This window comes from Cyclopterus lumpus, chromosome 17 (assembly GCF_009769545.1).
Source record: "Cyclopterus lumpus isolate fCycLum1 chromosome 17, fCycLum1.pri, whole genome shotgun sequence".
Taxonomy (NCBI): Eukaryota; Metazoa; Chordata; class Actinopteri; order Perciformes; family Cyclopteridae; genus Cyclopterus; species Cyclopterus lumpus.
This window is the reverse complement of record NC_046982.1, coordinates 8,390,420-8,405,987: the sequence shown is the minus strand read 5'-3', so window position 1 is coordinate 8,405,987 and position 15,568 is coordinate 8,390,420. Positions and strand designations below refer to the sequence as shown.

The following is a 15,568-nucleotide window of genomic DNA, read 5'->3' as shown; positions in this document are numbered from 1 at the left end:
GAGGCCCCGGGGAAGACCGAGGACACGCTGGAGGGATTATATCTCCCGGCTGGCCTTGGAACGCCTCGGGATCCCCCAGAATGAGCTGGAAAGTGCTGCGGGTGAGAGGGAAGCCTGGGTCGGCCTGCTGAACCTGCTGCCACCGCGACCCGACCCCGGATAAGCGGGTGATAATGGATGGATGGATGGATGGATGATTTGCTCTCTCGTCTGACTGAGCTTGAGTGTCAAACAAACAGGACCTTTTATTTGGTCTGTTCTCAGTAGTCGTCTCTTTGAACTGTCTCGACCTACAGATACATTTTTGTGAGACGCTGCGAGCGGGAAAAACACATAACAGATTGCAATAAATGTACAGAAAATAATTAATAAAGAGTGATGATTTTTATTGTGAAAATGTATAGACAGGGATATCAATACATATATATATAACGTTATATATATGTATATATATACATATATATATATAGAGCCTCATTTTGAATTTGGGACTCTGCAATGGAATCTTGCATTGCCAGGTTTTCATTCTTCAAAGCTTCTTTGTATGTCTTTCTCTGTCTCTCTCTCTGCCTGTCTCTCTCTCTGTCTCTCTCTCTGCCTGTCTGTCTGTCTCTCTCTCTCTGCCTGTCTATCTGACTCTCTGTCTCTCTGTCTTTCTCTGCCTGTCTCTCTGCCTGTCTCTCTCTCTATCTCTCTCTGCCTGTCTCTCTGTCTCTCTCTCTGCCTGTCTCTCTGTCTGTCTGTCTGTCTGTCTCTCTCTCTCTGCCTGTCTATCTGACTCTCTGTCTCTCTGTCTTTCTCTGCCTGTCTCTCTGCCTGTCTCTCTCTCTCTCTCTGCCTGTCTCTCTCTCTCTCTCTGCCTGTCTCTCTGTCTGTCTTTCTCTGCCTGTCTCTCTGTCTCTCTGTATGCCTGTCTGTCTCTCTCTCTCTCTGCCTTTCTCTCTCTCTGTCTGTCTCTCTCTCTCTCTCTCTGCCTGTCTCTCTCTCTGTCTGTCTGTCTTTCTCTGCCTGTCTCTCTGCCTGTCTCTCTCTCTCTCTCTCTCTGTCTCTCTGCCTGCCTGTCTGTCACATAGCTGAGGTTTTCATTCTTCAATGCTTCTCCCAGCTGAACTCGTCTCTGCAGGGAATCTCGACACTGCAGGGAATCGAACCCCATCCCAGTAAAACCAGGAGTACCATTACCAGTGCCATTTGTTTTTTGAGTGGCATTTGTTAAAGCATCCATCGCATCCTGCTAATACCGCACAATGATCTGTCTGTCTGCCTGTCTCTCTGTCTCTCTCTCTGCCTGTCACTCTGTCTGTCTGTATGTCTGTCTCTCTGCCTGTCTCTCTGTCTGTCTGTCTGTCTCTCTCTCTCTGCCTGTCTATCTGACTCTCTGTCTCTCTGTCTTTCTCTCCCTGTCTCTCTGTCTGTCTGTCTGTCTGTCTCTCTCTCTCTGCCTGTCTATCTGACTCTCTGTCTCTCTGTCTTTCTCTGCCTGTCTCTCTGCCTGTCTCTCTCTGCCTGTCTCTCTGTCTGTCTGTCTTTCTGTCTGTCTGTCTGTCTGTCTCTCTCTCTCTGCCTGTCTATCTGACTCTCTGTCTTTCTCTGCCTGTCTCTCTGCCTGTCTCTCTCTCTCTCTCTGCCTGTCTCTCTGTCTGTCTGTCTTTCTCTGCCTGTCTCTCTGTCTCTCTGTATGCCTGTCTGTCTCTCTCTCTCTCTCTCTCTCTCTGCCTGTCTCTCTCTCTGTCTGTCTGTCTTTCTCTGCCTGTCTCTGTGCCTGTCTCTCTCTCTCTCTCTCTCTCTCTGTCTCTCTGTCTGCCTGTCTGTCACATAGCTGAGGTTTTCATTCTTCAATGCTTCTCCCAGCTGAACTCGTCTCTGCAGGGAATCTCGACACTGCAGGGAATCGAACCCCATCCCAGTAAAACCAGGAGTACCATTACCAGTGCCATTTGCTTTTTGAGGGCCCCCCCCCCCACCCCAATACAGGAAACCGGATCACCCGGAGTAAAACCTGCCAATTTTTTTTTAAATTTGGCTCACCCTAGGGAGGTAGCCGGATCACCCGGACTACCCCCCCCCCCCTCCCCATACCCCCCCAATGCAGGAAACCGGATCACCCGGAGTAAAACCTGTCTAATTTTTTTTTAAATTGGCTCACCCTAGGGAAGTAGCCGGATCACCCGGGCATCACATGTATTCATTCCTGCCATCTTCTCTCTGTTATATTGTCTAGTTTTCTTATGAACTTTTGCAATTGATTCCCAACCTTCGACCACTACCTGGCTTTTGTGGATCTGCATTTGGAGAGACTTCAGCTGTATAGAGATGTTCTCCAGAATCCCCTTTTCCTTTTGCTGAGGAGTGCTCGGTCCTTGTTCCTGCATCGCGTCGTTTGCAAAGGATACTTTAAAGGCAACAAATTCTTCTTGTTTGTAAATTGCTTCGCTGTTTGCTTCGGTTGTTGTGTAAAATGCACGCTGTGATTTCAACATAAACACTGAACAGATTTGAGTCGTTATTGTGAGATAAAGAAACAAAAAGTTGAGAGAATTATGCAGAAAAGAAAGTACCTTCAGTAAGTGAGCCCTATATATAGTTTTCTCAGAGCAGATCAAAGGCACTATGACATCCAGTGATGTCATAGAGTGATGTCATAGAGTGATGTCATAGAGTGATGTCATAGAGTGATGTCATAGAGTTCCAAAAGCAGAATCTCTGACTCAGAGTCCCTGCCTCTCTGGAAAGGAACAGCATTGTGGGTAATGTAGGCATGGAAGAGAACTCTTCCGACGTCCAAAAAAGTGAAAAAAAAGCGAAAAAAGGCTAACAATGGCGATATTGTTCAAATACATCAGGGTTCAAAAACATCAGGGTAGGTTAAGGGATGCAATGTGAACATATGCTAGCAATTTGGTGAGGATGGACAAAGTTATTTGGAAGTTATGGGTCTTTAAATATTAGGCCACGCCCCCTAGATGTTAATTGGCCTATATCTTCTGAACGCAACGTCATATCAACAATCTTTTCATAACCTCAGATGACATTGGACCTATAATGAAGCTCCGAACTTTTCGTGAAAATCGGACCAAGGGTTTAGGAGAAAATGGAAAAAACGTGTTTTAAAAAAAATTCAAAATGGCGGAAAATCTAATTAGGCGCATTTTATGGACCCCCTGAACATATTTGTAGAGCAGGCCCAAGTGAACATGTGTAAAAAATTTCAAGTCAATCGGCCATTGCTGGAAACAAGTATTAGCTTTTCCAACACAAGGGGGCGCCACCGAGCTAATTTTTTCGTGTTTTTTCCGAAACCCCAATCAGATAAGTATTTTCACCGATCCTGATATGTGTGGGAATTTTGAAGTCTGCAACTTTAGGCCTAGACCCTCTTTTCCCCTTGCAAAGTGGCAGCATAAGAATAATAATAATTAAAGCTGCAAGCAGCGATGGGCGGGTCCTCGTTCCGCCTTCACGTCGGGGGTGACGGCCGGACGCCGGCCCAAGCGGCCCAGGAATGTCTGCGACCGTCGGAGTGAGCGTCTGCGAGTTTGACGGTTTTTCCTGCAGGGAGCGATGCTGGAAATTATACTGTACTGCAAACAGTCCACCACTTGCTGTATCCACCGTATGGCCAGAGACAACATGCATCAACATAATACATTTAAAGGGGATCTGATAAATTCCCTTCCTCACGAGTTCAGTAATGTATAGTGGCATGAAATACACAAGAATTAATGGAAAAATCACACAAAATCAAAATGGCTGACTTGCGGTATCGTTTAGAGCATGGTCCCAAGAGACTTTCTTTTCCGTTTACATGTTTTACATATGCCTACAAAGTTTCATTAATGTAGGTGAAGCGTAGCGCCGGGGCTGCTTAAATTAATGTTTGTAGGGGGCGCTATCGAGCCATATTGCCATTCTGAAGCATAAAAAATCGTATCAGGTAACTACATCTTTGACTTTAAATGTGTGTGCTAAGTTTAGTTGCGTTTCGAGCATGTTACATCGGTTTATTCGGTCACGGCGAAGGATCAGACCTCGCGGATCAAACTTCGCCGATGCTCCAACTCGCCGCCATTCAACGAGTCCATACAATCTTCACAGCGAAGCATTATCAAGGTCTTAAGTCTATTCTAAAAACATTCTGAGAGGGATCTGATTAATCTGTGAGGAGAAGGGTCTGAAAGTAGAAAACATGTAACCTATCGTTGCCACTAGGTGGCGCTATGACTAGAATGCAAAATTACCATATGGATGTCTTCAGGGGCAGTGTGTCATGACCTATGAGAAATATGGAGCAGATTACATAATGTATGGCCGAGTTAAAAAAACTTCCATTGTCATGGCGAATGGTGTTTTTGCCGTCGCGCCCTACGCACATAGTTTTATATTTTTAAAATCCTTTGATAACTTTTGACTACTAAGGTCTCAAGATCACACTGCCCGACTTAGGAATGAATCGGGTTTAAGCTCTAGGAGGAGTACACTGTTTTACAACTCCCCAAAGCGTGAGGAAAAGTTTAAAAATGTGCCACTAGGTGGCGCTATGACGTGAATTCAAAATTATTATATGGATGTCTTCAGGGTCAGTATGTCATGCCATATGAATATTTTGGAGCAGATTAGATTATGTATGGCCGAGTTATAACAACTTACATTTTTATGGCGAATGGCGAAACTTTGAAATATGTCCGGACACATAGCCAGATTTTGGAATGAATCGGGTTTAAGCTCTAGGAGGAGTTCGCAGTTTTGCGACGTCCAAAAAAGTGAAAAAACATGAAAAAATGGCTAAAAATGGCTAAAAATGGCAATATTGAGCGATTGACTGCAGCGCCCCCTAATGTTCAAATATTCTGAAAAAATTAGGGAACGTTAATGGACTCAATGCGGACATATTTGGTATGGATAGGCCAAGTCATTTGGAAGTTATGTTTCTTTAAATATCAGGCCACACCCCTTAAAGTTCATTGGTCCATATCTTCTGAACGCAATGACATATCAACAATATATTCACAACATATGATGACATCGAACCAATAATGAACCATGACATTTTTCGTATCAATCGGACTAAGCGTTTAGCATAAAATGGAAAAAACGTGTTTTTTACAAAATTCAAAATGGCGGAAAATCTAATTAGGCGCATTTTATGGCCACCAGAGACTTTTTTGTAGAGGAGGTCCAAGTGGACATGTGTACCAAATTTCAAGTCAATCGGTCATTGGGTGTAAAGGGGCTGGCTTTTTTCCAACTCAAGGGGGCGCTATAGAGTAAATTATTTGTACTAAAATGCGAGACCTCCAAATTATCAAATTTTTCGCCAGGCCTGATATGCATGTGAAATTTCAGAAAGTTTGGGATATGATAAAGGCCCCAAAAGGCAGTTTCCAGGGAGAGGAAAATAATAATAACTCTTACAAAAACAATAGGTTCCTCTACGATGAAGTCGTCACGAGGACCCTAATAAACATAGCGAAAACAATAGGTCCTCGACCGACTACGTCGGGTCTCGGGCCCTAATAATTGTTTGAGATATTTGACATGTGATTGCCTAATCATCTCTTTACTGTATATATATATATATATATATATATATATATATATATATATATATATATATATACACACATCTTTATATTCATATCAGCAGTAGAGAAACCTGAACACAAGCAGTGAATGCTGATATTCTCTTCCTGAGACAAAAACGCCCAATCCAGTCAGAAGAACAGACAAAAGATGAGGTCCAGCTCTTCATGTGAGTCTGCTTCAAGCGCAATAAAAGTGGAATTATTAGAAAATGACTGGAAAGGAAAATCTTTAAGTTCCAATCCTATTCAGGCCAGTGTTTTCTCCTCTTGGTATATAGGATGATCTAACGATGCAACAATAGATGGTAAATCGACCTGTAGCATACAACGCGTTTCTAGTCTTCCGACCACTCAAAGCGCTTTAACACTACATGAAATCATTCACCCATTCATACACTGATGGGAGGAACTAAGGTTCCACCTGCACATCAGGACTAACTAACATTCTCACACACCGTAGACACAGCTATGGGAGCAATGTTGGGGTTAAGTGTCTTGCCCAAGGACACATCGACATGGGCTAGCTTTGTGATTAGATCAGATTATACTTTATTCATCCACCGGGGGAAATTTATTTACACAGCAGCAAAATATTTTTTTTAAATATACAATACAATAAAATTTAAAAAAAAAAAATAGCAGGACATATTACATTTAAGAATTTAAATAATAAAGGAAATGAAAATGTAAAAAATGAAAGTGTATACAGTGTCTCTAAAGTATAAATTGACAGCGGTGCAAGGTCTAGTGATGATCAGTTTGAGGAGGAATTGGCCAGAGGGGATTTATCATAAAGTCTAATAGCAGTGGTCAGGAATGTTCTCCCGTATCTGTCCATGTGACAGCGTCGCTGAAGCAGTCTGTTGGAGAACCTGCGCCGCTGTCCCTGCAGGTGGAGGAGAGGGTGGTCCGAGTTATCAAATATGGACAAACATTTCTTCAGTGTCCTCCTCTACACCACCTGTTCCGGATAGTTCTGTTTGCAGCCAATGATGGAGCCGGCCTTCCTGACCAGTTTAGTGAGTCGGTTGGAGTCACCGGCTCGGATGCTGCTCACTCAGCAGACTACGGAGAAGTACAGAGCACTGGTCCAACAGACTGGTAGAACATCTAACATCTTGCTGCGCACATCGAAGGATCGAATTTTCCTCAAGAAAAAGAGTAGACTCCTCCCCTTCTTATACAGAGAGTTGATGTTGGCCTCCCAGTTCAGTCTGTTGTCAATGGACACACCCAGGAACCTGTATTCCTCCACCATGTCCACATCCTCTCAGCGGTTGTGGAGCCGTCGTCTTCCTCCTGAAGTCCACCACCATTTCTCTGGTCTTGGCCACATTCAAAAGCAGGTGATTTCTACCGGCCCGCTCCACAAAGTCATCCACTACTGCCCTGTACTCCTATCGTCCATCCTTAATACACCCGGCCTCTGCAGATGGCATGACCCCGAGTTGTACTGGAAGTCACTGGTGTACAGGGAGAACAGGACCTTGAGCACTAGAGGCAAAACACATTGGGGCAAAATGCAATCTTAATTTATGCAGTTCACAAGCTAAACGTAAAGTTGATTAAAGCCAGCCTCCTTCACACCTGCTAAGCTATATCAGAATTAAACCGTTCTTATCTTTGAACATAAAGTAAAGTCCTTTCAGTAAAGCTTGTCCACACGTTACATGAGCAAGCTACTAGGACTCAATAAGTTGTCTAGCTGTGACCATGTGGACTGTCTTACAGCCCAGTTAGAGCCCCACTGACTGAAGAGGCTGGCAGGATGCCAACATGGTCAGTATCATAGCCACAACATTTGAAAACGTATACATTTGAAGGCCAGAGTCAACAAAACTTTCCCCATCTATTCAAAAGCAAGCACATCAATCAACAGTACAAATGAACTTGACATGGTCACTTTGTTATTTAAAGCATTTATTAGAACAGTTTCAGCATGCTAGCCAAGAGTGTGATAAGGCATGAAGGGAACTTGGGAATATGGATGAAAATGTTGTGGCGGATCAGTTTTCTTTGTTGTTGGAGGGGCAAGGGGTTGCAGAAAAGGGTGATATTGAAGAGGAAAAGGCAAATATGTAAACTGCTGTGGCTGAGGTTTGATCTTTGGTGGAGTCGTTTCCGTCTTGGAGGTTGGATGTTGGGGATAGGGTGGCAGAAAAGGATATTGAGGGGGAAAAGGCATATACGGTAAATGCGGTGGCTGAGGTTTAGTCGCGGTTCTAGTGGGTTTTGCCGTCGCTTGCAGAGGCCCCAAGCCGGGCCAAGGAAAGTGATGGTAGAAAGGAAGTGGAAACACCGAGGGAGGAGCTGTTGCTGCTGGCTCTGCAGTGGCGATTGGCGCAGCTGTTGTGAATGGAAAGTAAGGCTGGAAGAAAGAGGGGTATCGTGGAGATTTAGGCATTTCTGGTTTCTTTGTAGTTGTAGGTTCTGGTACCGATGGGTAGTTAGCATAGGGTAGAAGGTAATAGGATTGAAGAATTCTGGAAAGAGAATTTTCTTGGTTGTTTTGCATCCTGGGGCGCACCTGTGGCCCCACAGCGTGTACCTGAGGCACCAAGGGGTAAACCTGGGGCTGCACCTGGGGATAAGTCTGGGGCTGCACGTGATGGGGAATCGCGGGGTAAGTCTGGGGCTGCACCTGATGGGGAATAGCAGTGTAAGTCTGGGGCTGCACCTGATGGGGAATAGCAGTGTAAATCTGGGGCTGCACCTGATGGGAAATAGCAGGGTAAGTCTGGGGCTGCACCTGATGGGGAATAGCGGGGTATGTCTGGGGCTGCACCTGATGGGGAATAGCGGGGTATGTCTGGGGCTGCACCTGATGGGGAATAGCGGGGTAAGTCTGGGGCTGCACCTGATGGGGAATAGCAGGGTAAGTCTGGGGCTGCACCTGATGGGGAATAGCAGGGTAAGTCTGGGGCTGCACCTGATGGGGAATAGCAGGGTAAGTCTGGGGCTGCACCTGATGGGGAATAGCAGGGTAAGTCTGGGGCTGCACCTGATGGGGAATAGCAGGGTAAGTCTGGGGCTGCACCTGATGGGGAATAGCAGTGTACACCTGGGGCATTGGCAGCGTAAAATGAAGCCTCCTTTGCATTACATTGGGCTGCGGCGTCGACTGAAGCACACCCTGCGGCGGCACACCCTGCGGTGGCTCATAGGGGAGTGGAACATAGGGGAGCGGCGGAACATAGGGGGACGGCAGCATCACATGGGGTGGCGGCGGCATCACATGGGGGTATGATTGAGGGTACCAGGGTGTCTGATGTTGGTTTTCTTGGGCAGCAGTTGTGGGGGAAGGTGAAGCAGGTTTACGACACCAGAGTACGACTGGAATTCCCTGCCAACGCATTGGGAGAATGTAGCTTCCACCCTTGGAGGAAAAAAAAAAAAAAAAAACACAGAAACCAAGGTATCACACAAACCAGTAAAAGTTCCACGTTCAGTCAACAAATACATTATCGATTGGTCTACAGCAGGGGCGTCGTTAGGCCTATTTTAGGGGGGATTTCTTTCTGCCAAGTAATATCTCTCAATGACAGCTAGGAGTTTAGCTCAAAGTAAATGATGCACGGAGTGAACTTGTAAGTCCAGGTAGTTACAGAATGTCGCTGTCGGTAGTTATCAACGATTGGTACCTGCTTACATTTAGCTTTACTTGAGGCAAATGAAAGGGAAGTTAGAAACGGTCTCCATTGAGCGAATTCGAAATAACTATGCCATCTCTCTATTCTTTGCATTAATATAGATTATATATTGTTTCCACTGAACGTAAGAGCATAAAATATCACAAAGACCCTGAGATTCTGTCTTGTCATATTATGAAAGCAATACAGGACAGCAGAAAATCTCTACACCTTCCATCACAAACTAAAAACACATCTTTTTCGACTATACCTTGAATAGGGAAGGTAGCGCCGTAGTAGCACTTAAATGTCTCTTACTGATAGCACTTTGTAGTTTACCTTTATTGAAGAAATTGTACTGTCTCAATTCTTGTTGTTCCGAGTTTGGACTCATGGTTTAATGCACTTATTGTAAGTCGCTTTGGATAAAAGCATCAGCTAAATGACATGTAATGTAATGCAAGCGAAATCACTCTGAACAAATCTATGAACTGTTGGAAACAATGGATATCAGGGGCCCCAAGAAAAATGTGCTACGCACGCACAGTCACATAAGTGACGCCCCCCTTTCTTTGAATCCTACAAACACTCCTGGTCTACAGACCTATATTTGCAGTCAATATATAGTTTCCAAATGCAAACTAGTACACTTTGCGTTTCAATTTAAAAGACATGCTATATAGACATAGCTATTCTTCATAAAATGTCTGGATTATAGCAAGATTTAGTGTCAAACAGCATTACCTCTTGAGCCACATTGCAGCCATCATAGGGAACCAACAAGACAAGCCCAAGGGGGTTATTCTGCATGCCATAGCCACAAGAGCGAGGGACTTGGGACAGAGGCATTGGAGAAGCATTTCCTGTGGGGAACAAAGTCTCCATGTAACTTTACAATCAGCAAAAAAAAAAATTGTTTAAGCAGATATTCTGGCTTATTCATATCACTTTACCTTGTTCCACTGCAAACTGCGAAGCTCCTGGTCCGACTGCGCTGAACTTCAACTGGTCACCACCACAATGCAGAGAGGGCGACATGATCTTCCATTCTTCTATGGAACTGGTATCCTGCACTTGACCTTCCGACCAGCCTGAATGAGATTATAGTTAAGTTTAAGGAACTGTAAAATGTGTTCTTTAAAATGTGTTGAAGGCCAGTTAACAAGAGGTACATTTAACCAAACTTTCATTTATTACAGTAAAGGATCTTATAAAAGATGCTTACCTGCAAAGTCCGCTTGATAAGCAGCTTCATCCTCCATAGAAGCGTTTGAGGACAGCTTCTTGGTCCCGTCAATGGCTTGTGACTCAAGGCCTGACCCTTTCTTAAAGACCCTCCCGAACACAATTTTCCCCTCATGGACGCCTATCGTTTTGGATGCCTCAGCTTCTTTTCGGCCTTTTCGTCTTTCTGTTTTCCTCAGTCGATAACAGTCTATCGTTTGCGCCAAACAACACATCAAAATAACAACTACAGCCAAGGAAACAGCAGCACTTTTCCTTTTTCCTTTACGCGTCATTCTGTTACACATGACTCCTGGAAAGGCTGTGAGCTGACAGCTTCTGCTTTGCCGCAGCTATTTGTTCTGAGATATTCTCTACAACAACCAATCAAACTCTGCAAACTTGATTGCTCTCTAATTACCTGCCATCAGTTCCACCTGGAAAGTGTCACTGCCACAGGTCGGCGAGACAGGGAGGTGGGTGGGAGGGATGACCTGGTTATTATAAGATTTCATCAGCAACCTGAGGGAGAAAAGAAGCACAACCACTCTGCCATCTTTTGGATGAATTGTGTTAAAGCATGTGTCCCTGAGTTAAAAATTGTTTCATCTTTAAAAACAAGTATTGACATAAAGTTTACATCTTCTCAGCAAACACATTGATGGAGTATACAGTCAGCACATTGACAGTCTTATATATATATATATATTGTAATTGTGGTAATAATATCTGTAGGCTTTTCAAACCAGTCAGCCAGAAGCCATTAGGTATTCAAGGATTCAAGGATTCAAGTATCATTTATTGTCATTATGCAACACTGTGATGCACAACAACATGCAGTGGTAGCCCATTTGTAACAAAATAAACACATGACAAACAAAAGGAAAACAGTAGTACATTCTTGTAGTGCATTTTTTGAATTTGCATCATAAAGATTAAACAGCAGCAACACAAATACACAAGGAAAACATTGTCCATCATCTTAAACTGTGTTTGAGCCCCAAGCATCATGACACAATGAGATTCTGTTGCTATTTCATCTCCAAGGCTACTAACAACACCAGCAAGTGTAAAACATGCAGGTGAGTGCATAACCTTGTGTGTACTTATTGTATTGCTTTGGTTGGTCTGCTATTTATAATGTAACGTATGATTCAGATGAAGATTCAATTTGAAACTCAATTTGGGATGTAAAGTCAATATTGTGGAACTCTCAAGTAGATACATTTAATAAGTGTATTTTTTTTATTGTTTTAAGTTGCATCAGTAGGAATGTAAACAGTAGAAACAATAATAGACTGTTGTTTAGACTCTTTGAGATATTTGACATGTGATTGCCTAATCTCTTTACTGTATATATTCATCTTGATATTCATCTCAGCAGTAGAGGAACCTAAACACAAGGAGTAACACCATCCAGTCAGAAGAACAGACAAAAGATGAGGTCCAGCTCTTCATGTGAGTCTGCTTCAAGCGCAATAAAAGTGGAATTATTAGAAAATGACTGGAAAGGAAAATCTTTAAGTTCCAATCCTATTCAGGCCAGTGTTTTCTCCTCTTGGTATATAGGATGATCTAACGATGCAACAATAACTCATGTTTTGCCATTAGATGCTGCTCCTACATTAAAGCATGATCTCAATGAGCCACCATCTGTCCTGGATCACGTAAGGCAGATCTAGTAGTGGACAATAAACAAATCCATGTTCCTTTTTAGTGCAGATTTTTTTTGTTTGAATACATATCTCATGATTAAATTCATTCATTTGATTTGTGTTTTCCCTGGGTTTTGTCAGCGGACACCAGAGGGCTGTCCACAGTCTGTCAGTGTCTCTCCCACCTATTGTATCAGAGCAGCGGGAGTTCTGAGGTACAATCGGGAGTCTGACCACCACAAGATAAAACTAACCACCATTCTTGCGGTATACAAAGATCAAATTTATACTGACGCAACACACCTTTATGTTACTGATTAGTGACACTTTAATACTATGTGGTCCAGTCCCAGGCCCTGGCGGGATACCCAGTGAAATGTGAGTACTGTGGAGAAGAGGCCCAGCCATCCCTGGATCTAACATGGGCACGAGGGCCTGAGGTGAGGAAGAAAGTGCCGATACGAAAACAAATGACCCAAATACACACACACGAAGCACTGTTGACCTGCTCGCGTCCTATTTTGTGTTCACTTTAGACGCTGCCACTCTTCTGCTGTGCTCAGCGGCAGCGGCTGTGTATGATTCTGGTCAAGCAGAGACGTGTGGTGGAGGAGACATGTGACCGGAGGACTGGTACTCCAACATCACCGAGGGACAAGCCAGACACGGAGAAGGACGAGCTTCTCTTTAAAGGCCAGGAGATGGAGGATCACAACAAGTTTGTCATGGATTTACAGAGGAAACTCAGGTACACATTTTCATCTTAAAATGTCTTTAACCAACACACAGAAAACAAAATATAGTCCAATGATAATCATGCAGTAAACTCAAGAGCAATGTAATCTGTATTCTTTATTAGGAAACAATCAGACTTGAGAATCTACGAGGATCACTTCATCCAACTCTCTGTTGCAGAACCCTGTGAGTAACGGCTCACTGAGCGACCTCCACATTGACGGCTTTGAATCGGTTCGGTCATGATAAACAACACAAACTGGTACACGGTTTTGAGAAAGGTATCTGTGTGACTCGAAATAGCTCTGTGGGACTGACACCATTTGTTTTGCGCTATTGTTTAGCTGTCCCAACATCCAACAGCTTCCGGCTGTCTTGTGCTCCATTGAGAGTGTATCCTTGTCGAGCAACTGAGAAGCACTTGCAAACAAAAGAGGAAGAGAAGAAGGTGTCGTTGCCTTTTTGTGACCACAAGACACTTTCGTTCGGCATATGTCATCATCAGGTACCCACAGATCCCTGTCATGTCTTCTTTTATGAAAGGATACCTTACCTTAAAGGGCCAGTGTGTATGATTTAGTAGCATAGCAATGTGGTTGCAACAAACTGAATACCACTCTGCTGACCCCTCCCTTTTTAAGATCAGATTCAGACGGCTGCTGGTGTTACCACGGTTTTGCCCTTGGTGGTTCACATTACCGCAGTTTGTTTGATTTGTCCGTTTTGGGCTTCTGTAGAAACGCGGCGAGGACTTGCTCTCTATGTAGTTATGAAGGTATAATTCTAAGGTAATGAAAACGTTCTCAGTATCAGGTGATTATACACTAATGAAAACACAATATTGTATTCCATTTCTGCCAATAGATCACCCTAAATCCTACCCACTCGCCCGTGAAATAAAACATTACAAATAATCATCATATCTTTGACAAGGAGTCTACAAATGTATATTAATCTATGCACACAAATACACTGCATAAAACCATACAATAGCTGGTCGAAACAAATGTAAGCATTTTTTCTTATTCTAAATAGGATAAATATTTAGGATTAGAAACATTTATGGTTTACACCCCAAAACATTGGAGCAACAGAAACCAACACACTGTATCCTCCTGATTTCTAGGCCCTATAGGTCAGGAATCCTACATTTCCCATGTGCAGTAGCTTATTTTGTTAGTCTCACTGTCTCTCAACTCACACCTTTTGTAATGGAGGCTTTCTGTTATGAATTTGTGGTTAACATTTTCAGACTTGTTTTAACCTTATGTGTTCACTACAGGAGCTGGAACTTCTACACAAGTATTATTCCAATGGCATGACATTTCTTACTGTGTTCCCCGATGGCTCTGCCCAGGTCTTGTATCCACTCACAATGTAATGTTTGTAGATCTTTATTATCTTTTCAGTGACCAGGTGTGTGTTCGACTGTATGTGCAATGCAACCTGTACTCTACAGTGGGCGTTCCCATCCTTATCGTCGTGGTAACAGCTATCCCTCAGGTCTCTTGGCTCTCGTGGTCGTGGTCACAGAGGAAAATGGAAGAGTCTGCATCGTGTACGACGACAGCGATGCCTCTGACCAACCAATTAGAGCCCTGTTCCAGTCTGATGGCAGGGCCACATGTTATCACAGCAATAGAAACATATGGTACAAAGAAAAGTGTTTATGTATATCATGTATCCATTTAAAATGTTTAGATTTTTTTTATTATATTGGTAATACATTATTCATTAGTTAATCTTTAGGTAAATATAAATTAGGCAAATAGTTTCTATACTAATGGGTGCATCCGAAGTATGGTTTAAAAATAACTTATATGTGATGATTGCATGCACGTGTTGATGCTGCAGGCTGACTTTAAACAGTTCAGGCGGTCAGTGTTTGGATGAGGGGGGGGCTCGGGTTCGGCGGTGGAGCTGGAGCAGCCTGGGCGTCACTCCCACTCCCCTGTACCCCATCTTCCTGTCCCTCAATGAAACTGTTGGGGTCCGAGTCCTCGGGAAGAAACATGTGTTTGTCTCCTTCCTTGCAAGAGGTCAACAGGCAAAGTTCAGCGTGGGTACCTGCTGCACTGAGGTGAAGCACTGTTGGCTTTTTCTTACCAACTTCCATGTTTTCTGTCTACATGTCCATCTTGCAGTTAACAGCATTACCAGCTCTGCGTGAAAACCTTTCATTTGTTTTCTCTCCAGGATGAATGTAAAATAGTTGGGGCTGCTCCAGAAGCAGTATTGAAGGAGGACCTGTTTGTGAAGGCAGCCAGGATTAGGATCAACCTGGTAATTCAGCACCTCCATCAGTACCTGCTGACGCCATCTTGTGCCCAGTTGCCGAAGACCAAACAAGCTGCTCACCTTCGTGTAGTCGCCCAGCGGCTTCTGGAAGTCAGTGCTGATGTGATGATGGGCGAGAGTGAAAGAACCTTCATCCATAGGTGCCTTCACAGTTGTCTTTGACGTACCATAATAAAGTACCGATAAATTTTTTAAAAAGTGACTCTGGGTTATTTACCAAGAATGATCTCAAAGATCTTTGTGCCAACAATTAAAAGCTGTATTAAAATAAAGTAATTTATCCGCTGCATTTTCTTCACTGACTCCTAAAAACTCACAATGAAAGGATGTGACTTTGTCAGGAATATCCAAAATCCAACAAGTCCGCATGGCACTGGTACGTCACGAAGCAGTCGTCGTACATTGTACTTGTCCATGTTGTGTCTTCTAAACAAATCAGTGAAGC

General features: G+C 43.6%; 2 protein-coding genes across 2 annotated transcripts; one reads left to right on the top strand and one right to left on the bottom strand.

Moving 5' to 3' along the window:
* Positions 1 to 2,665: 2,665 nt before the first annotated feature.
* LOC117746307 (tyrosine-protein phosphatase non-receptor type 23-like) lies at positions 2,666 to 10,745 on the bottom strand. Its single transcript, XM_034555356.1, has 5 exons — positions 10,437 to 10,745; positions 10,165 to 10,302; positions 9,956 to 10,074; positions 8,131 to 8,958; positions 2,666 to 2,725 (listed from the first exon to the last, which is right to left on the bottom strand). The coding sequence occupies exons 1-5, from the start codon at positions 10,741 to 10,743 to the stop codon at positions 2,666 to 2,668; spliced, it is 1,452 nt and encodes a 483-aa protein (XP_034411247.1). The 5' UTR covers positions 10,744 to 10,745.
* A 1,129-nt stretch (positions 10,746 to 11,874) lies between these two features.
* On the top strand, positions 11,875 to 15,285 carry LOC117746907 (glutamate-rich protein 6). The gene is made up of 11 exons (XM_034556247.1): positions 11,875 to 11,893; positions 12,047 to 12,102; positions 12,232 to 12,357; positions 12,438 to 12,530; positions 12,627 to 12,838; positions 12,950 to 13,011; positions 13,170 to 13,330; positions 14,108 to 14,187; positions 14,318 to 14,476; positions 14,680 to 14,905; positions 15,022 to 15,285. Exons 1-11 carry the CDS (start codon positions 11,875 to 11,877, stop codon positions 15,283 to 15,285), a joined length of 1,458 nt encoding a protein of 485 aa, XP_034412138.1.
* The last annotated feature ends 283 nt before the right edge of the window (positions 15,286 to 15,568 follow it).

What these genes read in the sequence shown, in the direction of transcription:
- LOC117746307 (XM_034555356.1), bottom strand. Translation starts at nt 10,743, where the DNA reads ATGTGTAACAGAATGACGCGTAAAGGAAAAAGGAAAAGTGCTGCTGTT. An exon ending in GCAGTTTGCAGTGGAACAAG is followed by an intron (nt 10,075 to 10,164) that starts GTAAAGTGATAT and finishes TGTTCCCCACAG; the next exon opens with GAAATGCTTCTCCAATGCCT. An exon ending in TTTACCCCTTGGTGCCTCAG is followed by an intron (nt 2,726 to 8,130) that starts GTACACGCTGTG and finishes GTTCCTTTCCAG; the next exon opens with AGAGGCAGGGACTCTGAGTC.
- LOC117746907 (XM_034556247.1), top strand. An exon ending in ACTCTCTGTTGCAGAACCCT is followed by an intron (nt 13,012 to 13,169) that starts GTGAGTAACGGC and finishes GCTATTGTTTAG; the next exon opens with CTGTCCCAACATCCAACAGC. An exon ending in CACAGCAATAGAAACATATG is followed by an intron (nt 14,477 to 14,679) that starts GTACAAAGAAAA and finishes TTGATGCTGCAG; the next exon opens with GCTGACTTTAAACAGTTCAG.